Source organism: Mobula birostris, chromosome 23, assembly GCF_030028105.1.
Source record: "Mobula birostris isolate sMobBir1 chromosome 23, sMobBir1.hap1, whole genome shotgun sequence".
In the NCBI taxonomy this organism is placed as follows: domain Eukaryota; kingdom Metazoa; phylum Chordata; class Chondrichthyes; order Myliobatiformes; family Myliobatidae; genus Mobula; species Mobula birostris.
In genome coordinates, this window is record NC_092392.1 from 17,862,009 (window position 1) to 17,884,426 (window position 22,418).

A 22,418-nucleotide genomic window follows, 5' to 3' on the forward strand; every position below is an offset into this window, starting at 1 on the left:
TGGGGCTCGAACTCACGACCTTCAGGTAGGTAGTCCAATGTCTTAACCACTTGGCCACGTGCCCACAAAAATAATACTATAAATAAATAAATCAATTACAGTATATAAATTTGAATAGATTAAAAATCATGCAAAAAACAAATAATATATATTTTAAAAAGTGAGGTAGTGCCCAAGGGTTCAATGTCCATTTAGGAATCGGATGGCAGAGGGAAAGAAGCTGTTCCTGAATCGCTGAGTGTGTGCCTTCAGGCTTCTGCTGAATGGCTGAGGTACAAACTATGAAATCACAGGCTAGGGAAAACTGTGATGCAGTAGTATGGTGCTAGTCTGACCATTGTTTGGACACGGTTTCAAGCTCTGTTCAGAGAGAAGCAAAGAAGATTTTCAATTAAAGGTCAATTCAGAACTGACATCATTTCAACAATAGTCAATCATTGCAGGGAGAGTAATAAAACATCTCTGCAATTATTTAGAAAATAATTTGAAGCAAGTTTGGATGCCAAGACAAATTAAATAACTGTCCTCATTTGTAAGACTGAATCTATTTTACACTCTTAACAAATGAAAGGAACACACTTATATTGAAATAAAATGTGATAAAATGCTGCCTAACCTTAAAAGGAAATCATTCATTCCATTTTATCTCAGCAGAATCTAGCACTTTAACATTATAGGTATCAGAACAGAAAGAGATTGCTATCATAAAAGTCAAACAATTTTAAAAGGAAAATGTAATTCAAGGAAGTCAAATCAATACTACTGTTTGGTAATTTCTTAATCATTTAGATCTGCTATTAAACTGTGATTCTTTTGTCCTAAGCTTTCTATCAGAGGGTCTCAAATTCCAGTTTATGGACCCTTGATTGCTGCCCACTGCCCAAAACACACAGTATAAATAGTCTGAGTCTCCTGTCTGCGCATGCATCGAAATCCTAATCCTTAACGTAGTTATTCAGTTTAGCTGCAAACAGAGTAGACTGGATGATTTATACTTCCAAGAAATGCCAGCAGTGACAGCCTCATTCCAGAATAGTTAAACCAACTATTCTAACACTCACTTCTGCTGTGAGGCATCCATCTGTGATACTGGTTCAGGGTTTATTTCTCCATTAGTACACCTTGATGAGCTGGGCATGCCCCAAAGACTACCTATTAGCAACAAATTTATATTTCTTTGATTGAATTTATGAGCCCTCTGACTGATTCCATAAAATCCACAGCCATGCTGGCCTTGATTGATCACAGGCATTCTCTCTACCCTATGCATAATAGATCCATTTCTCCCCCATCCTAACCCAGGAAATTGGGAGAGTGATGAGATTTAGAAGGGAAGGGTATTGTTTACAGTGGCGTTTATTGGCTACATTGTATAAACACTCATAAAATTTAAAAAAATGTAGTTATCTACTCTTTTGAAAACCTCACACTGACCATAAACTAACTTCCGTCACAAACCTGCATCATCTATGCTTTTACTTTTATGTCAATAGTTTGTGATTTATTTGTACTTAAATAATATCTGCAATATTTTTTATCTACTAAGAGAACAAACTATGAAGCCTATGAAAATAAATTCAAATATATCAATAAGGAAAGCAGGAATAACATACAAGCAGTTACTTGTTCTAAGAGGAACTCAAAATGGATAACTCAATGAAAACTTATTCTAGTTCAGAAAGGAAACTTAGTTGTAAAAACTTGCTTTGCAAAGTATCACACGAGAGTAAGTTCGCTCTGGACCACAATTATTCGTAGGGAGTTAGTTTCATGTTAATATCACACCTAAGAAGGAAACTAAAGAACAAAATCCAGTGAAAGTAACTGACCCTCCACACCACATCAAAACTTGCAGTAAAATGAAGAGAGGAGCTGACACCACGGCAGGGGCGCGACTCGTTGTGCATATAGGCTCATCCTATTAACAACGGGCAAAGTAGCAAGAAGGAAAAAAAGGGAACACAAAAAAAAAGACATAACAAGATGAGTTCATGCATTTTTTTGCTGGCTGCTGGCAGAGTTAATGCGAGCATCCACCTAGAGCAGAAAGTCACAGTGTAAATCACAAAACAGAAAATACCCCACTATTAACAAATTAAAAACACACACAATCACACGTCATCAGCAAAGACATCAAGCTTGTGAGCAACAGTGTTACTGTACTTTCAGGCACTGGATATACTGGGAAGCACTTATGCTACCTTGGTCACCATGAGAGATGAGGAATATTTGGACCTTCAGCAAATTGAACTTGAGCTTATGCATAAACGCATAATGTGGATTTGTTCTGGTGACTAAATTCCCAAACATTTATGATGAAAGGTAATGCAATGACACTTTGTTTAATTGGATTTGTAAACTTCATCCTGAGGTAGCTGTACCTCATTTAGGATCTAAACAACGAAATTTTCACTTAGCATATAAATGATCATTGCTACTTTCAACTCAAAGAAAGAAGTTGTGTCTCTTCGACACTTTTAAGAATGTTTAGGTAGGCACGTGAAAGTGATGGAAATGGAAGGATATGAGGGCAGAAGACATTAATTTAGGTGGCTATTTGACTACCAATTTAATTGCTCTGGCACAACACTGTGAACCGAAAGGCCTGTCCTGTGCTGTACTGTTCTATGTGCTATGTTCTATACAATTCATAAATTGAATGGGTGAAAACCACTATACAGGTATTGTAAAGTTAGAAAATTCAGAACAAAGCAGAAATCATTTTAATATATGTACTCAAGCAGGTGGGGCCTCATTTTTGGCATTGTCTCAGGAAGGCAACAGAGAGGCAGCTCAGATTTTTTCTTGGTTCATTGGTTAAGAGTGTATTGGAACCTTGGTTGTTCTGAGGATGCTGTCTGCTAAAGATGTAGCTCACACAGAGAAGTGAAACAAACACAGAGAGTTGAAGGAACTCAGCAGGTTAGGCTGCATCTATGGAGGGAAATAAACAGTCGACATTTCAGGCTGAGACCCCCCTCATCAGTACTTGACGCAAAAAGACAACTACACATTTCCCTCAATAGATGCTGTCTGGTCTGCTGAGTTCCTCCAGCACTTTACGTATGTTGCTGGAGATCCCCAGCATCTGCAGAATCATCTGTAACACAATAAAGTGCTCAGAGTTACAATGATCACAAAAGGAAATAAAGGGAAAGTTGGAAATATAATCGTTCATACTAAGAATATTTATCATTGTCATGAATGCTTTTTAGACATGGATTCAATACAGTGGTATGCAAATGTTCGGGCACCCCTGGTCAAAATTTCTGTTACTGTGAATAACTAATCAAGTAAAAGATGAACTGATTTCCAAAAGGCAGAAGGTTAAAGATGACACATTTCTTTAATATTTTAAGCAAGAAAACTTTTTTATTTCCATCTTTTACAGTTTCAAAATAACAAAAAAAAGAAAAGAGCCCGAAGCAAAAGTTTGGGCACCCTGCATGGCAGTACTTAATAACACCCCCTTTGGCAAGTATCACAGCTTGTGAACACTTTCTGCAGCCAGCTAAGAGTCTTTCAATTCTTGTTTGGGGGATTTTCACCCATCTTCCTTGCAAAAGGCTTCTAGTTCTGTGAGATTCTTGGGCTGTCTTGCATGCACTGCTCTTTTGAGGTCGATCCACAGATTCTCGATGATGTTTAGGTCAGGGGACTGTGAGGGCCATGGCAAAACCTTCAGCTTGTGCCTCTTGAGGTAGTCCATTGTGGATTTTGAGGTGAGTTTAGGATCATTATCCTGTTGTAGAAGCCATCCTCTTTTCATCTTTGGCTTTTTTACAGATGGTGTGATGTTTGCTTCTAGAATTTACTGGTATTTAATTGAATTCATTCTTCCCTCTACCAGTAAATGTTCCCCATGCCACTGGCTGCAACACAAGCCCAAAACATGATCAATCCACCCCCGTGCTTAACAGTTGGAGAGGGGTTCTTTTCATGAAATTCTGCACCCTTTTTTCTCCAAACATACCTTTGCTCATTGTGGCCAAAAAGTTCTATTCAAAAGGTTCAAAGGAATATCTAAACAAGCCTGATGCATTTCGGAAACAAGTCCTGTGGACTGATGAAGTTAAAATAGAACTTAAGCACTTGGGTGGATTAATCATGCTTTGGGCTTGTGTTGCAGTCAGTGGCACAGGGAACATTTACTGGTAGAGGGAAGAACATAGAACATAGAACAGTACAGCACAGTACAGGCCCTTCAGCCCACAATGTTGTGCTGACCCTCAAACCCTGCCTCCCATATATGAATGAATTTAATTAAATACCAGCAAATTCTGTAAGCAAACATCACACCGTCTGTAAAAAAGCCGAAGATGAAAAGAGGATGGCTTCTACAACAGGATAATGATCCTAAACACACCTCAAAATCCACAATAGACTACCTCAAGAGGCACAAGCTGAAGGTTTTGCCATGGCCCTCACAGTCCCCTGAGCTAAACATCATCAAGAATCTATGGGTAGACCTCAAATGAGCAGTGCATGCAAGGCGGCCCAAGAATCTCATAGAACTAGAAGTCTTTTACAAGGAAGAATGGGCAAAAATCCCCCAAACAAGAATTGAAAGACTCTTAGCTGGCTACAGAAAGCGTTTACAAGCTGTGATACTTGCCAAAGGGGGTGTTACTAAGTACTGACCATGCAGGGTGCCCAAACTTTTGCTGTGGGCCCTTTTCCTTTTTTGTTATTTTGAAACTGTAAAAGATGGAAATAAAAATGTTTTCTTGCTTGAAGTATTAAAGAAATGAGTCATCTTTAATTTCATGCCTTTTGGAAATCAGTTCATCTTTTACTCGCTTAGCTATTCACAGCAACAGAAATTTTGACCAGGGGTGCCTAAACTTCTGCATACCACTGCATATATAATTTTTTTTAAAGAGGGTAGACTTCCTTTGCTTAAAAATACTCTACAATGTGAGATCTTACTGATACTTTCAGAGCTTTCAGATTACTGACTTCAATTACTGACCTTCCTAAATTGAATTCACAGCAGAGATAGAACCATTTGTCATTTGATAGGCATTCTTCTGCTGGAGAGTTTTATGATTTTATGATATTATAGAGTCAATCCATACAGGAAAAATTAGGCTCCATGCACTGGAGACTAAAGTCCAGTCATAATTCACTGGATTTTTTTTTGCCTGAAAGTAAAGTATTTGAAGAAAGGATATCGAAAGCTGCAGTTAATTTTATGTTAACATTCCAAAAGAGTTATGGTATGTTATCAAAATAAAGAAACTATGGTCCAGAGCAATGTCACATTTGTGCAAGGTTGCTGTCTGGACACATCCTTGCCAGATGCTACTTTTACAAGTAGCCAATAGCAATACTTCCTGATATTCATTCACCGCACTCTCGTCTCTGTGAATCCAAACCTTGCATACTTACATGCTCATCAGAATCAAAGCATACATCGGGACCTTTCCTATGTCTGGGATTCTGAGCCAAAAGGCAAGGATCTGGTCCATCAGCTACAAAGTTTCATTAAGGAAGAAACACTGTATAATAGCAGCCAACATACATTTCATTGTAGCTTACTTTATTATTCCCGTTTGAATTCATTTTGTCGGCTGTGAATTGTGTGGACATTTTTATTCCGTTTAGTGAGGGATTGCATCCTCAAAAGGCAAACTGGTGAAATGGGCAAGATTTCCTGTATTCCTACAAAATTTCACGGCTTATCAATGCAAACAAAGGAGGAAATGCAATGTTTTGCTGAACTTTTCTCAGTTCAGCAAGAGTTTTACAGGGAAAACAAATAAACTAAGTACAAAACAAAACATCTAGAAACTTCAGCAACAGCAACAGGGTAGTTAAGGATCTTACACAGAGGAACAGTAGAATGGACATTCAAGTAATCTGGGAGGAGTTCATTTTTGCAGGATAAGTATTTATTCTGCCAAATGAAGCACATCTTAAATGTTACCCTGAATTTCACCATTAAATTTTACCTAAATTCTTTGCACAGCAAGCCTGAGCGAAAACTTTCAACAGAAGGACTTAGTGGCTGACCACCATCTTCTCAAGGGTGATGAGACATGGCCAATAAATGCAGGACTTGGCAACAACTCTACAAGCAAAGAGAGATTCCACATAAAATTTAAAATTATAAGCCAATTGGGCCAGAAACAATATTACTGAAAGTGTAGTCTGGTATTTTGTGAAAATCAGTAACTACTTGGGATATTCTAGCAAACTGGAGAAGAAATGGCATTCCTAAGATAGCGACATAATATACAGGCAACCACAAAGCCCAGCTGCAGACTGATGAGTGAACTGTGGTTGCTGAACAATCAGAAAATACAGCCAATTATCAAATTTTAAGAATCTGCACAAAAATAACCTCCTATATGTGATTTTAATATTAACTAAATACAGGTGTCCCCCACTTTTAGAAATCTCACTGTTACGAAAGACCTACATTAGTTACCTGTTTTCGCTAACAGAAGGTGTTTTCACTGTTACGAAAAAAGGCAGCACGCACCCCAAGCAGCCGATCTCTCCCGGATTCGGAACGGTATTCTCGCCGGCATTGCTTAAACACGTGCTTGTGAGCATCCGTTAGCAAGATGAGTTCTAAGTTATCGGAAAAGCCTAAAAGAGCTCGTAAGGGTGTTACACTTAGCGTAAAACTAGACATAATTAAGCATTTCGATCGTGGTGAACGAAGTAAGGACAAAGTGCGTTTGGTTTGTGGAAGTTGACGAAGATGATGTTGAAGAGGTTTTGGCCTCCCCTGACCAAGAACTGATAGATGAAGAGCTGATGCAATTGGAAGAGGAAAGGATAACAATCGAACCAAATGCAGTAGCGAACGGACCGTAAGTGAAGTCATCCAGGAACTGAACGTGAGGCAACTGCGTGAGATTTTCGCTGCAATGATAAAGTATGACTTTAATTTTGAGAGGGTACGTCAGTTTAGGGCATATTTGCAGGATGGTTTGAGTCCTTACAAAGAACTGTATGATAGAAAAATGCACGAGGCTAAGCAGTCAAGCAAGCCTTCCACATCAGCCACAGCAGACGACAAACCTCGACCTTCGACATCGAGGCAGGCAGACATAGAAGAAGATGAGCTGCCTGCCCTGATGGAAACAGATGACACCCCAGCGTCCCACCACCCCAACCCCCGGGCTGCGGAGAGATACCAATCTGCGAAGAATGCAGCGGTAGCCGGGAGGTACGCAGCACATCTTTAAGAAAAAAAGCCGAAATAAACAAGCTAACTAATTAGGTGCTGCCCGGCATCTAAATGTCGGCCCAGATCAGAGGCAATTGCTGATTGCGTCGCCTCTGATCTGGACCGACATTTACATGTCAGGCGGCACCTAATTAATTAGCTTGCTTATTTCGGCTTTTTTCTTAAAGATGTGCTGGGTGCGTTCTGGCTACCGCTGTACCCTTGCATGCTTCGCGGATCGGTATCAGTTCACTGCCCAGAGGGTGGGGGCCACTGCACCACCCCAACCTCCGACGACTCAGCCTAACACACCATCATCAGTGTGCTCAATGTCTTCCCAATTCCAGTAAGTGATACTACACTGTACATACATTATTTCTACTTTATATCGGCTGTGTATTTTTACGTGTTATTTGGTATGATTTGGCAGCTTCATAGTTTAAAGGTTACTGGAGAGTGCTTGCGCCATGTTTCTGCCGAGAGCGCTTACGTGAGATTTTTGCTACAGAGAACAGTGCAGCAATGATTGTGGAAAAGTATTTCTACTTTATATAGGCTGTGTATTCATCATAACATTCCTGCTTTTACTATATGTTATTGTTATTTTAGGTTTTATGTGTTATTTGGCATGATTTGGTAGGCTATTTTTGGGTCTGCGAACACTCACAAATTTTTCCCATATAAATTAATGGTAATTGCTTCTTCACTTTACGACATTCCGGCTTACGAACCATTTCATAGGAACGCTCTACCTTCGGATGGCGGGGGAAACCTGTAATTGGAATTCAGGTTTCGGAGATAATGGTATTGACATTCTGGTGGGGGAGTCTATATAGTAACAAGCTCCAAAAGATCTTTTAAAATACTGCATTGGAGCATTCTCAATAATACAAAATATGCAGGTACTGAGATGAAGGCATGGACACAGAATGAAGTCGTGTCCTAACTTACAGTGTCAGGATTGACATAATCGTACACAATACTAAAATTTCCTTCTAAGGATCGAACAGTGTATCCTTTTGTTCCCTGTCAATGCTGCTGCTCCATAATTAAAAGTTTCAATGCTGATAACCACTCAGAAATTACAACAAGTTGTGCCAACACAGCAAAGAAACACTGCGGTCTCACAGTTCCAGTGACCTGGGGTCAGCCCTGACTTTCACTGTTGGCTTTGTGGAGTATGCACATTCTCACAGTGACCACGTGGGTTTCTGAAGGGTGTGCTGAGTTCTCACACATCCCTAAGAGGACCTGGTAGGATAATCGGCTATCATAAACTAACCCGCAATGTTGGTAAACGGCAAATGAATAAAAAGGGGATTGATAAAGCTTGAGATGTAAAATGAGTTCCAGGAATATAGGCAAATAAGTGGGCTGGGAGATGCATGGGAAGGAGATTGATATTATTGCCCTGATAGGGACACAATGGCTTGAGTGGTCTCCTGCTGTGTCATCTCACAATGAGTTAGTGGCCATGTACTCAGACGAGGTATGTTGGACTATCAAATGGTAACTATAACTCAACAGATATAAACATTCTGGTATTGTATGGTGGAGGTGCAAATAAGAGGTATCCATACTTTATAGTACTTGAAGCTGAAACACATAAGAGATTCGTAGATACAGTTACCTTTAAATACCTAGTGGATATTTTCAAGACCCAGAGACAAACAATCCAAAATATATTTAAAAAGATCATTTTGAAAATTAGCTACAGAAAATGGAGTTCAGTTGTTGAAATGAGTGCTAGGGAAAGTCTATTACCTGACATAAGTTTCGAACAAGTATAGGTTATTAGTGCGTATTCTGGAGTTAGGGTATATAGCATATATTAATTTCACCAGGACCAATCTTCAGACCTGAGCATGAATTGTAGGTTAAATTTGAAATGCAGCCCTGAACAATAGTTTTTTTTCCCCTAGAGCTGAAGACTAGAGTTGATTGCAAACCAGACAATGCTAATTAACGATCACTTTCGGTGTCTGGAGAGTTGGTGTCAAGAAGATGGTGTGTGAAAACTGTATGTAAATCAAAAGAAGCACTGCTGATACATTGTAACTACAGAATTGTCCTGCTGGTACCTTTGATCTTTAGCATATAAAATGTCATGTAATATTGGGTCTGAGTGGGCCTCTGCTTCCAGGAGTGTCTCAATATGATGCCTGTTGCTCATTTTTGTTGAACACACTTCTATATCCTGGCACAGCTCTTGTCTCTCTCTGGTGGGTTTGCTCACATCACAACAGAAGTTGTATGGAAAAATAAAGCAATTAAAATCTTTACAGTATCCATAAGGAAGAGTGAGAATGCTGTTGTTCTATTGTTACTATTGTTCTGTCGAATGTTGTAGGCGTGTTATGTTGGTGTTGGAATGTGTTGTGACACTATGGTCTGCCCCCAGCACACCTTTAGGTTGTGTCAGTTGTTAACACAAACCATGTATTTCACTGTATTTCTTTATGTACACGTGATAAATAAATTAGCCTGAGTCACAACAGGAACTTGCTACTTGTTGGAGAAGCACTGAAAGCTACTCAACTATCATAAATTAGAGGTTTGTGTATGGAGCCACAAGATGATCGAGCGCCAGCACAATTTCACATTGTAGCTTTTGCTAGTAATTGTACATTTCAATCAACCTGATACCAAATTCCTCGGAGGATCAGAGGCATTAAAGCTCCTGATAATGGGCAACTCCATCCCATCTTACACTACTGAATTGCTGATTTTGGTATCACCTTCAATCTTAAGGTACATTTACATTGACATCCAAGTCATTTTGAATGGAGGATACACTTTTGCTCTGCTTGCATTAGAGGCTTTGAGTCACAGGACTGACATGTATGCTTGCTCTCCACCAGTATGAACACAAGGTTTGTATTGGAGAGTTTCTCTGCATGGTAAAGCCTAAAAAAAACCAGAAAAATCAAGTTATTGTTAGTAGAAACAAGAACTGGAATTATTTTTGAACAAAAATACTTTGCTAATGAATAATAACCAAAGGGGAAAGATGTGTATTGATTCTGTATAATTTCTGAACAAAGGATAATCTATTATCATTGTCTTTTAAAATATTATTATATTAACACCAAATATGTGTTAAATGCCTGAAAATGGATTATAGAGAGCAGTAAAGCAAATAAAGGCAATAAAGTGAAATTGGAGAATCGACAAGATGAAAATTTGTTGCCACCATTCATTCATTGCTGTGGGATTATCTTTCCAGAATATACCCTCTCCACTTTGAGCAGCTATCAGCCAAATATTCTCAGGAATCTTTCGGGATGTCGCATTTCTTCAAGAAAACTTCATGCACCTTCTTTTTCTCTTTCTCCCAGTAGCACAGGACATGATGGCCTGGGCTTGATCCTGATCTCAGGTGTTTCCTGTTCTCCAGCTGTAAGGATGTGTTGATTGGCAGGTTAGTTGCTCCTCCCAATTACCCCTACTACAGGTGAGTTGGTATAGGGTGCGGGGAATAGGTGGGACAAGAGCTTACAGGGTTATATATGAGAAAGTTGGGTTGTTGTGAATGTTCCTTGGTATTATCATTTCAGAGGATTTATCCTGGGCTCAACATGTAAATGCTATAACACAGAAAGCACAGCAGTGCTTCTACCTCCTTAGAAATCTATGAAGGTTCGTCATAACGTCGAAAACTTTGAGAAACTTCTATAGATGTGTAGGGTATAGTATATTGACCGGCTGCGTCACAGCCTGGTATGGGAAACACCGATTTTCTTGAATGGAAAATTCTACAAAGAGTAGTGGATATGGCCAAGACCATTTTGCTTAACCCCCCTCCTTCCACTGAACACATCTACATTAAGTGCTGTCACAGGAAAGCATCATCTACCATCATGGACCTTCACCACCTTCACCACCCAGGTCATGCTCACTTCTCACTGATGCCATCAGGAAAGAAGTACAGGAGCCTCAGGACCCCCAGCACCAGGTTCAGGGACAGTTATTACCCCTCAAGCATCAGGCTCTTGAACCAGAGAAGTTAACTTCACTGAACTTCACTTCAATGGACTGTTCCCACAACACTTTCAAGGACTCTTCATCTCATGTTCCCGATATTTATTATTTTTTTCTCTTTTGTATTTGCAAAGTTTGTTGTCTTTTGCACATCGGTTATTTGTTGATCCAGTTAGGCATGGTTTTTTCACAGATTCTGTTATGTTTCTTGGATTTACTGTGTTTGCCTGCAAGAAAATGAATCTCAGGGTTGTATACGGTAACATATATGTATTATGGTAATAAATCCACTTTGCTGAATTTTGTTCTGGAATGGACTTGTTCAATCGAATGGCCTCTGCCTACTTTGTAAGGAACCTCCTCCCATCACGAGGTCTGGATCAGAATGTCTGTTTCTGGAGCTCAGTGTCAGGCAAACAACATGGCCTGGCCAACATAACTGACTAGAGGGCCTGGGTTATAGGGAGACATTGGTCACGTTGGATCATTCTTCCCTGGAGTGCAGAATGAGCGGGGTCACATGGAAGTTGATATAAAATCATGAGGAGTATGGATAAAGTGGATGTTCCTACTCTTTACCCCAGGGCTGAGGAATCCAGAACTGGGGATCACAGATACAGGATAAGAGGGGACAGATTTAAAAGAGACCCGAGAGGTCACTTCTGAGGGTGCTGAGTACCTGGAATGAGCTGCCTGAGGATGTGGTCGAAGTTTGCATTTATGAGGCATTTGGGTAGCTACTTGAAGGGGAGCGACTTGGAGGGTTATGGGCTGATTGTGGGCAACTGTGCCTAGTAGGGAGATTGCCATGGTCAACGTGGACTAGTTGAGCCAAAGGGCCTGTTTCAGTGCTGTATTACCCTGTGACTTAATAACGGAGGGTATCCAGGACATCAATATAGGGGATGTTGACCTGGGAGATGATGCTGACATTGGTCCCCTTATCCTTCCAATGAATTGGAGGATTTTTGCACAGAGAGCATTGGTACTTTTTCCAGTGCCGAGAGATCGAGAGATGCCCACGCCCCATCGACCACTTCCTGCCCTCCCTGTGAAAGACTCTCCAGTTCCACACTGGCTCATTAGCTTCCCGAGAACTCACAAACCAAAAAGGGGAGTTAAGTAATTCTTGAATGGCAGGCTGTGAATTAGGAAAAGCGGCTGTCAGATTCCACTTTTGCTCCCTAAAGGGAATTTTTTGAGGGTATATTTTTTTCAAATGACAGCCAGTTGGAAGCATTGGAAATATTTCAGTATTATGAAGTACTGGGTAGACCAAGATTGCTGATGCTAAGCCATCAAGGGATCAGGGGGTATGGAGGGAAGGCTGGTACAGGGTTCTGAGTTAGATGATCGGCCATAATCATACTGAATGGCAGTGCAGGCTCGAAGGGCTGAATGGCCTACTCCTGCACCTATTTTCTATGTTTCTATCATGCGGACAGAGTCCAACAGTGCCATCTTTGCTGGCATCTTACCTTGAGCAGTTGCCACAATCCACAAGCCCACTGAAGGAGGATTCATTGTCATAAAAGTAATACTGAGTTTGTTCAGTGATACAGCTTGATTTTGATAAAGGTTCAGAGAAGTCTTCAATGTCGGCATCAACTGCAGACCAACAACAAAGGGTAAGTGAATGTCAAACTGCAATGTTCTTTGTACCGCGAATAGAGTGCAGTTAGTATAATACAGATAAGTATATAAAATAAATCCCTATAATAAATGTTTAAAATATTGCATTTAAAATATATTCCGTGGCCACTTTATTAGTTACACCTGCACATTCGCTCACTAATGCACTTATTTAATCAGCCAATCATGTGGCAGTAACTCAATGCATAAAAGCATGCAAGCAAGGTCAAGAGGTTCAGTTATTGTTCAGACCAAACATCAGAATGGGGAAGAAATGTGATCTAAGTGACTTTGACTGTTGAATGATTGTTGGTGCCAGGTGGGGTGACTTGAGTATCTCAGAAACTACTGATCTCCTGGGATTTTCATGCACAACAGCCTCTAGAGTTTACAGAGAATGGTGTGAGAAACAAAAAAAACAACTACCCAGAGAGTGGCAGTTCTGTGGGTGGAAATGCCTTGATAATAAGAGATGTCAGAGGAAAATGGCCAGACTGGTTCAAACTGACAGGAAGGTGACAGTAACTCAAATAATCATGCTTTATAACAGTGGTGTGCTGAAAAGCATCTCTGAACACACAACATGTCGAACCTCAAAGTGGCTGGGCCACAGCAGCTGAAAGCCATGAACATAGGCTCAGTTGCAACTTTTTTAGATACAGGAGGTACCTAATAAAGTGGCCACTGAGCATATATTCAGGGATTAGTGTTGTGTATTTAATATTTCAATAATATTTGAGTAATTTTGCGTGTATATATACAGATATATCTTCATTAAGCATTCTTGTTCACTTCAATAATTCATTACGGGTTATATATATAAATACGTGAATTGCATACATCATCACGCTACCAAACGGTAAGTTCGTACCTTATTTAGAGTAAATGCCTAGTTAGACTCACATTTCAGACTCCTATGTCTCCATCTGAATTAGTTCAGTGTTTTGAAGTTATAAAACATAACAGTTAGTACCTTAAATGGAAAGGCAAAATGTCCTCAGTAAGGCTCAGTGGCCTCTTACGAGACCGCTAGTTAATTTAAGAACCACTGGCTACCAGAGAAGCTGCAGCCTTTGTACTTCGGTAAAACACAGACTGAGGAAATAAGACTGAAGGCTTTAGAAAAAGATGCTTAGTTCAAATGGATGAAATCCAGAGGGAGCCAGGTTAGGGAGGATTAGATGAAGAAAATAGAATTTACCAAAACATTGGTTTACATTACATGGGAAGTAAATTTGAAAAAAGAGAAGATGGGAAAAGAGAGTAACAACCACATCCACCAGATAGGGTACGATGACAATTTAGGATTCTGTCAGGCAGTTTCCACTGCCTCCTGAAATATGTTTGATCTCAGCTGGGTGTTGGAGATTCAAGATTCAAGATTCAAAGATTCAAAAAACTTTATTGTCATTCTAACCGTACATCAGCTCTGCAGGGCAGAATGAGACAGCATTCCTCAGGGGCAGTGCAATCATAACGTAACAAACGCAACACTAAATGATAAATGTAACAATAATAGTAAAACACAACATCCACATGTCAGTTAAATCAGTTATAAGTGTCCAGTGCAAGTTAAAAGTGTTCAAAGCAGAGTCAGGTGGAGCAGCTATTTAGTAGTCTGACTGCCTGTGGGAGGAAGCTGTTTAGTAGCCTTGTGGTTTTAGTTTTGATGCTCCTGTAACGTTTGCCTGATGGCAGAAGAACAAACAGTTCATGGAGAGGGTGTGAGGGGTCTTTAATGATGTACTGTGTCTTCTGGAGGTATCGACTCTGAAAGAGGTCTTGGACAGAAGGTAGGGAGACCCCAATAATCTTCTCTGCTCCCCTAACCACCCTGTGCAAGGCTTTTTTGTCAACAGCACTGCAGCTGGAGTACCAGGTTGTGATGCAAAAGGTCAGCACACTCTCAACCACGCCTCTGTAGAACGTAGTTAAGATGTTAGTGGAGAGTGATGCTTGTTTAAGCTTCCTCAGAAAGTGCAAACTCTGCTGGGCCCGTTTCACAATCCCAGTGGTGTTCCTGGACCAGGTGAGATTGTCCGAGATCTGCACCCCAAGGAACTTGATGTTTTCCACTCTCCCCACTGTGGAGCCGCTGATGCTGAGGGGTGTGCGCTCAGGCTGAGACCGTCTGAAATCGACGATCATCTCCTTGGTTTTTGGAGATGAATTTCCCAGGTTTTTTTTATTAGGTAAAGCAATAAGGCAAAGTTTGGGTGACTGATTGCATGGAAAAAATTAAATGGCAGTGCATAGCAGCAAACTTTTAGCTGCTGAACTTGATGCAAATCTTTATCTGCTGGTTCTCCAGCGCCACACCAATAAATAGATAGGGTTAGGAGTCTCTTGGTGTCTGATGCAGCCACTTCATGTTTACTCTTGAAAATTTCCACCACATCATTAACTACATCAAACAGCACATCTCCTATTAGCCCTCCTTTGACAATTCCAGGCCTGAGAAACACCTTGGTATTCATAGGGTCTTGCCAATGCAAAAAACTTAAAAATATTTAAAAAAACTACTAGCCTATGTATCAACACCAGGTTAATTTCCTGAATAAACTGATTCTATAAGCAAATTATGTTCAAATGCTCTATGCTGGCACCAGATTTGCTGACCATATTATAATACAGTAGATCAGTTGCTTTCAACAGCATTATCCTGATTCCTTGCAGTCCCCCACCCCTCTGACTGTGGCTTCCATGCATAAGTGTTTTATACTTTAAACATATTTGCTTATTACTTATAAATATATTTATGTGGAATAAATTTCAGTCACAAATTCTCCAGTTATGCAGCAATATGTCTGTACATTCATTAGCCAGTAACAGAGGACAGACGTCAGTAAAGTTGGGTATGTTAAGCAACCATTGAAGGATAAGTGGGGGCTAGAAGGTTACAGGAAGCCCAGTGATAAGGAAGTCCCAGGAATACATCCAAATTGGAATTGGCAACCACCCTGTCATCTTAACAAAATACGCAGTCAAAGCAGAAAATCAAGGCATAGTGTGAATGGCCGAAAACTCACTCCTCCTCCCATGATTTGTCATTAATAGTCAATCCCGAACAAATGCTCATGTACCTGCTTCCAGAAAACGTGGCAAGGTGAAGCTGAGGAATAACTGTTGCAGTAGCGACCTGGACAGCAACAGAGAAATAAAAGAATGAAACAGTGCTCTCATGAGTGGCAGAGTGTACTTTTCTCATTCATAACCTGGGCAATTATTGCCATAACTCATTCCACATAGACCAAGGATATTAAGGAGGTGTTGTTATCTGCTGTGTTTGATTCCCAGCCAGGCAGTTAAAAATGTTGTTAAAGTTAAAGCTAGCCATGTCTGTTGAAAGTTAATGTCAGAACTTGGTAAATCATGAATTATTTAGCAATTCCTGGGAATATATTAAATAATCTACACTAGAAAAATGGTTAATACAACCAAATTTTTTCACCAATTACATATAATTGAATTTCTATTGTGAAATGATTTATTCATATTCCCCAATCCTTTTGCCACTTAATTAGATCATTTCAATTACTGCAATATTGTTGTTAATATTTCTAGGAAAGTTCTGAAAAATTGTGGAGCCTACTTATAATAAGCGCTTTCCTGTTGACATTGTCATTAATCAAATAAGATTGTTAGGCTCAGTGTTCTACATCAAATCTGCACTCACAGCCAATTAGATAAAATTTACCCTTTCCTGTCTGATCTCCAGTCACCTAACCAGAGGCAAAGGTTTAAGCTGCTTTGGGCGACAGAGTTGTTTCGATTGAGGAAGGGGTACCGGACTAAAGAAAGTCGATACATTCTCCAGAGGGTTCCAGCTTTACTGCCCTGCTTTGTCAAGTACTTTCGCTCTGGGATTTCCCGATGGCCAACCATTTCAACTTGACTGCCCATTCCCATTCTAACATGTTGTTCCATGACCTCTTCTACTGCCACCCAGAGGCCACACTCGGGCTGGAGGAGCAAGACTTCATAATCCACCTGTATATCATCCAATCTGATGGCATGAACATTGATTTCTCCAACTTCAGGTGATTTCTTACTCCCTCCACTTCCTTCTAATTCTGTTCCCGTTCTGGTTCCCCTCTCACCCCTCATCTTCTCGATAGCCAATCACCCTCCTATCCTCCTTCCCTTTCTTGAATCATCCACGGCCTCTCCTATCAGATTCCTTCTCCTTCAACCCTTTGCCTCTGCACCAATCACCTCCCAGCTTCTTACTTTATCACACACACCTGCCCACCTGCCCCCTCACCTAGTCTTACATATCACCTGTTAGTTTGTACTCATTCAGCTCCCCCCCACCCCAGCCTTTGTATGCTGTCTTTTTCCTCCTTCTTTTCCAGTCCTGATGAAGAATCTTTGCTCAAAATGTCAACTGTTTATTCACCTCTGTTGCGTTGCCTGACTTGCTGAGTTCCACCAGAGCTTCATGTGTTTTCTGGATTTCCAGCACATGCAGAATCTCTTTTGTTTATCATTCCTGCTGATTTTGTTGTTAATCTAGGTGTTTTATGCCCAAAAGCTACAAAACTACTGCATCACCTTTCCAAGTTGCTGGTGAACGCAGCAGGCCGGGCAGCATCTCTAGGAAGAGGTACAGTCGACGTTTCAGGCCGAGACCCTTCGTCAGGACTCCTGTACCTCTTCCTAGAGATGCCGCCTGGCCTGCTGCGTTCACCAGCAACTTTGATGTGTGTCGCTTGAATTTCCAGCATCTGCAGAATTCCTGTTGTTTGCATCACCTTTCCCTGCTGCTTGCAAAGAAGCACCACTATTCCTCACACAAACATAGAAACAATCTTTTGTCTGGTCCCCTACCTGCACTCTTCAAATGTACCAGATAGATACATAGAGAGTCATAGAGTCACACAGTACTGTACAAAAGTCTTAGGAACATATATGTACAGCTAGGGTGCCTAAGACATTTGCACAGTACTGTTGTAATTTTATGTATTGCACTGTACTGCTGCCACAAAAAGAGTGACGATAAACTTAATTCTGATATGGGCCTTTATTGTGGACTGAGAGTGGGAAAGGGGCAGGGAGAGGGGAATCATGGTTGGGAAAAGGGGAAGGAAGAGGGGAGGGAGTGGGAAGTACCAGAGAGACATTCTGTCATGATCAATAAACTAATTGTTTGAAATCAGATGACCTTGCTTGGTGTCTCAGGGCTGGGTGTGTCTTCACATGCACCTCCCCATGTCCCTGGCACTCCTTCTCTGCCACCTGTCCCACACTTTTCCTACAATGCTCTACCCTCAGCAATCCCAACGTCCTTTGCTCCAAGAAAATGTACAAACTTGCTCTCCGCTCCACATTGACAAGTACTGTGCAAATCTCTTGGGCACCCAAGCTGTATATATGTGCCTAAGACTTTTGTACAGTACTATAGAACACTACAGAACAGAAATAGGCCCTTCTTTTTCACCATTGCTTTCCTTGCTGTTGAGTGCATCTGTTCGAATGTGGAAACTTGCTTATTAGCTCTGTTGCATGTTAGTCGAAAGAACAGGAAGCATTTAGTGAAGAAGCAATGTTGACAGCAAGCCTCCCAAAAGCATTTAATAGAGGCAGGGAAGTTGTTTCCAGTGGTAGGTGAGACTAGAACTGGGGGTCATGGCCTCAATATTTGGGGGAGTAGACTTAGGACAGAGATGAGGAAGAACTGCTTTTCCCGGAGAGCTGTGAATTTGTGAAATTCTCTGCCCAATGAAGCAGCGGAGGCTACCTCAGTAGATATATTTAAGACAAGGTTGGATAGATTTTTGCATAGTAGGGGAATTAAGGGTTATGGGGAAAAGGCAGGTAGGTGGAGATGAGTCCATAGCCAGATCAGCCATGATCTTATTGAATGGTGGGGCAGGCTCGATGGGCCAGATGGCCTACTCCTGCTCCTATTTCTTATGTTCTTAGTGGCACCAAACTTAAGTGAGCTAATCCAGCAAAATAAGCACCAGAGTGGTAGCAGAGTGACAAATTCAAAAGGGTCCTCAGATAAATCACTGCTACCTGCATTGGAAGAGTACTGCACTGCTGTATTTAATATTGTTTAAGCAATGAGGCCCACAGATGCTCCTCATCCAAACAAATGTGGGCAATGGAGGCATTGTAAGATTAGATGTCTGACATATAAAATTAAAACAGATGTTTTCCTACATTGTTTCCCGAAACGCCTATCAGACTATAATCCACAGTCACCCACAAGCACGAAACCCAAAATATTTGTACAATGATTTAAGATGAATGGGTGGCCTGACAAGGTGCCTGCTTCCTGCTGCTTACAAAACACACTTATTAATTTAGCTTAAACAAAGTAAATCTGATATGGAAGAAATATGAGAAATACTTACCATGCTGCACTGGACGCCCACCAACCTATATTCAAAATATCGACTATGCTGGGCTAAAAGTGATTACAGAAACAGTATTATTAATTCAGGACATTGATACAGAACCAGCCATGATATTAATTGTTTCTAGTTATTACATGAGCATTGACAAATATGACATTCCGATGTATAAAATGGAAGAGGTTGACATTGAAGAGTGGTTGGAATTACCCTCTAGCTCTCTGAGAATGGGTTTTCAGGATGCCAATGTTCCCTCTGTCTACAAGACTGTATTGCTTGTTGTTTTCAGCGCATTCAATTCAGCCAGCATTAACTGTGATGAACAAGTCTGCTGAAATCTATTAAGTTGATCCATATTCAAACAAAATATATTGAAGTATGCATAAATAACAAGCTTGGTTCACTTAAGATATAATAATGTCACATCAGCATTGTAATGAAAATAATATATAACTCCCCAGCTAGACTGACGTCCTGTTTGCCCAACTGATTCACTTGTCATATCTCCACCTAAAGGGTGGGGCCTACACTGAGGGAAGAAACCAGCAGTTTAGTTCTCCTCTTTCTGAGGTGTTACAAATGCAGCCCCATGCTGTCCAATCATCAGAGAAAAATGACAAAGCAGATGGAAAAATTCTTAGGGCCAAGGACAGTTCTCCTGTGTAAAGTGTGCAGCCATGTCCTTGGGGTGAAGTGACAAACACCTTTGTTTATGATAAATGCAAATCCTGTAGGACATCTCCCTGATCCTCACAGATTCAGTTCTTCAGGGCTTCACAGACCCACTTGGCTTAACGTTGCTTTGAAGCCATACACTGACATCTGGAACATGGAAATCGAGCATTGAAATAAGATGCTGAAAACACATAGCACGTCAGGTGATATCTAGAGCCACAGAACACTGCAGCACAGAAATAGGCCCTTCAGCCCATCTAGTCTGTACTGAACTACTAATCTGCCTGAACCCAGCGACCTGCACCCAGACAAAAGCGCTCCATACATATCTCATCCATGCACCCATCCAAGTTTCTCTTAAATGTTGAAATCAAACCTGCATCTCTCACTTCCACTCGCAGCTCATTCCACATTCTCACCACTCTCTGAGGGAAGAAATTCCCCCTCATGTTCCCCTTAAACACTTCACCTTTCACCCTTAACCCATCAACTCTAGCTAGTCTCACCACAGTGGAAAAAGCCTGCGAGTATTTACCCCTCATAATTTTGAATACAATACCTCTATTAAATCTTCGCTTATTCTTCTACAGTAGGGAGCAATGTCCTAACCTGTTCAAATTTTCCCTTTTCCTCAGGTCCTGTCAATATCCTTGTAAATTGTCCCTGTATTCTTTTGATCTTATTGATATCCTTTCTTTAGGTAAGTGACCAGAACTACACACAGTACTCCAAATTAGACCTCACCAACATCTTTTACAACTTCAACATAACATCCCAACTGTTGTACTCAATATTTTATGCCAGAAGTTTTCTTTTTGGCCCTATCTACCTGTGGCACCACTTTCTCAGAACTATGGAGCTGACTTCTTCGATTTCTCTGTCCTACTGCACTCCTCGGTGTCTTATTGCTTACTGTGCAAGTCCTACCTCGACTGGTCCTCCCAAACTGTAGCACCTCACACTTATCCGCATTAAATTCCATCAGCCATTTTTCAGTCATTTTTCCAATCGATCCAGGTCCCACTGCAAGCTTTGATAGCTTTCCTCGCTGTCCACTATGCCCCCAATCTTGGTGACATCTGCAGATTTTCTGATCCATGATCATCTGGATCATTGCTATAGATGACAAACAACAACGGACACAGCACTGATCCCTGCGGCACACCATTAGTCACTAGACCAGTCAGAGAAGTGACCATCTACTACCAGTCTCTGGCTTCTTCCACAAAATCAATGCCTAATCCAATTTACTACCTCACTTTGAATGCCAAGCAATTGAACCTTCTTGACCAATCTCCCATATGGGACCTTGTCAAAGGCCTTGCTAGAGTCCATGTAGACAACATCCACTGCCTTGGCTTCATCAACTTTCCTGATAACTTCCTCTACAAATTTTATAGTTAGATCAATCTGTGGAGACAGTGTTAATGTCTCAGGTGAGGACTGATGGTGTGGCTCCAGCCTGAGATACTACCTGACTTGCTGAGTGTCACCAGCATCTTCTGTCTTTAATTCAAATTTCTAACTCTGGAAGAGCTTTAGATTTTTAATCAGGGAGCAGAGGTTTAATAAAAGACAGCAGGGCTCAGCTACTGGCTATAAAGTCACTTTGCACCATGATATTCATGGCAGTACAGTATTTGGCATTAGATAGTGTGGCTCTGTAGCTTTCAATTGTCTCTCATTATAAAGTCAGTAAAACATTTTTAAAGATAAACTCTGCAAACTAGATAAATCATGTGAAGTGAAATTTTATACAAACTATAACTTCATCCACTTGGCAAGCTTTTCAGCATTTGGAGGCTTTGTCTTGGAAGAACAGGTACATTGAAACTGATTTTGTTAGCTTTACTTACAACGTAGACTGAACGAAGCCCAGCCGCAGCTTTTGTCTCACTTTCTGGATCACATACAGACTGGAAGTCGTAGGATTTATTGAAGGCATACAGTGATGTGTTTAGAAGACGTTTCATCAAGCTTGGGTCAATCTCACCAAAGAATTTGCCAATCTGAAACAACAAGAAAATTGACAGAAGGATTTGATTTAAAATCCAGTGCCAGGAACTTCCTCAGAAATTCTCTGGATCAGTCTCCACAGGATTAGATTAGATTAGATTCGACTTTATTGCCACTGGGCCGAGTACACATACAAAGCCAAAGAAATGCAGTTAGCATCTGACCAGGAATGCAAAGGATAGTGTTATTTACAAAATAACTGCAAATAAAAAGTAAGTGCTACAGCACACAAATATAAAAGTACTGAGACAGTACAATATGGGTGCAATACTGCTTAGCGCTGTGATGTGAGGTTCAGCAGGGTCACAGCCTCAGGGAAGAAGCTCTTCCTGTGCCTGCTGGTGCAGGAACGGAGGCTCCTGTAGCGCCTACCAGATGGGAGGAGAGTAAAAAGTCCATGGTTAGGGTGAGATGCATCCCTGATAATGCTTTTCGCCCTGCCCAGGCAGCGTTTATGGTGGATGTTCTCAATGGTGGGCAATTGGGTGCTGATAATCCGCTGGGCAGTTTTCACACACGCTGGAGTGCTTTGTGGTCCAATACGGGACAATTGCCATACCCCACTGAGA

At 40.9% G+C, this 22,418-nt stretch overlaps 1 protein-coding gene across 5 annotated transcripts in view; it reads right to left on the reverse strand.

Moving 5' to 3' along the window:
- Positions 1–22,418, reverse strand: part of LOC140186954 (voltage-dependent calcium channel subunit alpha-2/delta-1) — a 747,581-nt gene that overhangs the window by 13,120 nt on the left and 712,043 nt on the right. For all 5 annotated transcript variants that reach the window (XM_072241811.1, XM_072241809.1, XM_072241810.1 and 2 more), the window contains 6 exons: positions 21,690–21,842; positions 19,159–19,211; positions 15,880–15,935; positions 12,643–12,772; positions 9,978–10,090; positions 5,392–5,474 (listed from right to left, as the gene is read on the reverse strand). In XM_072241811.1, the coding sequence (XP_072097912.1) occupies positions 5,392–5,474; positions 9,978–10,090; positions 12,643–12,772; positions 15,880–15,935; positions 19,159–19,211; positions 21,690–21,842 (588 nt within the window). The remainder of the gene's footprint in view (positions 1–5,391; positions 5,475–9,977; positions 10,091–12,642; positions 12,773–15,879; positions 15,936–19,158; positions 19,212–21,689; positions 21,843–22,418) is intronic.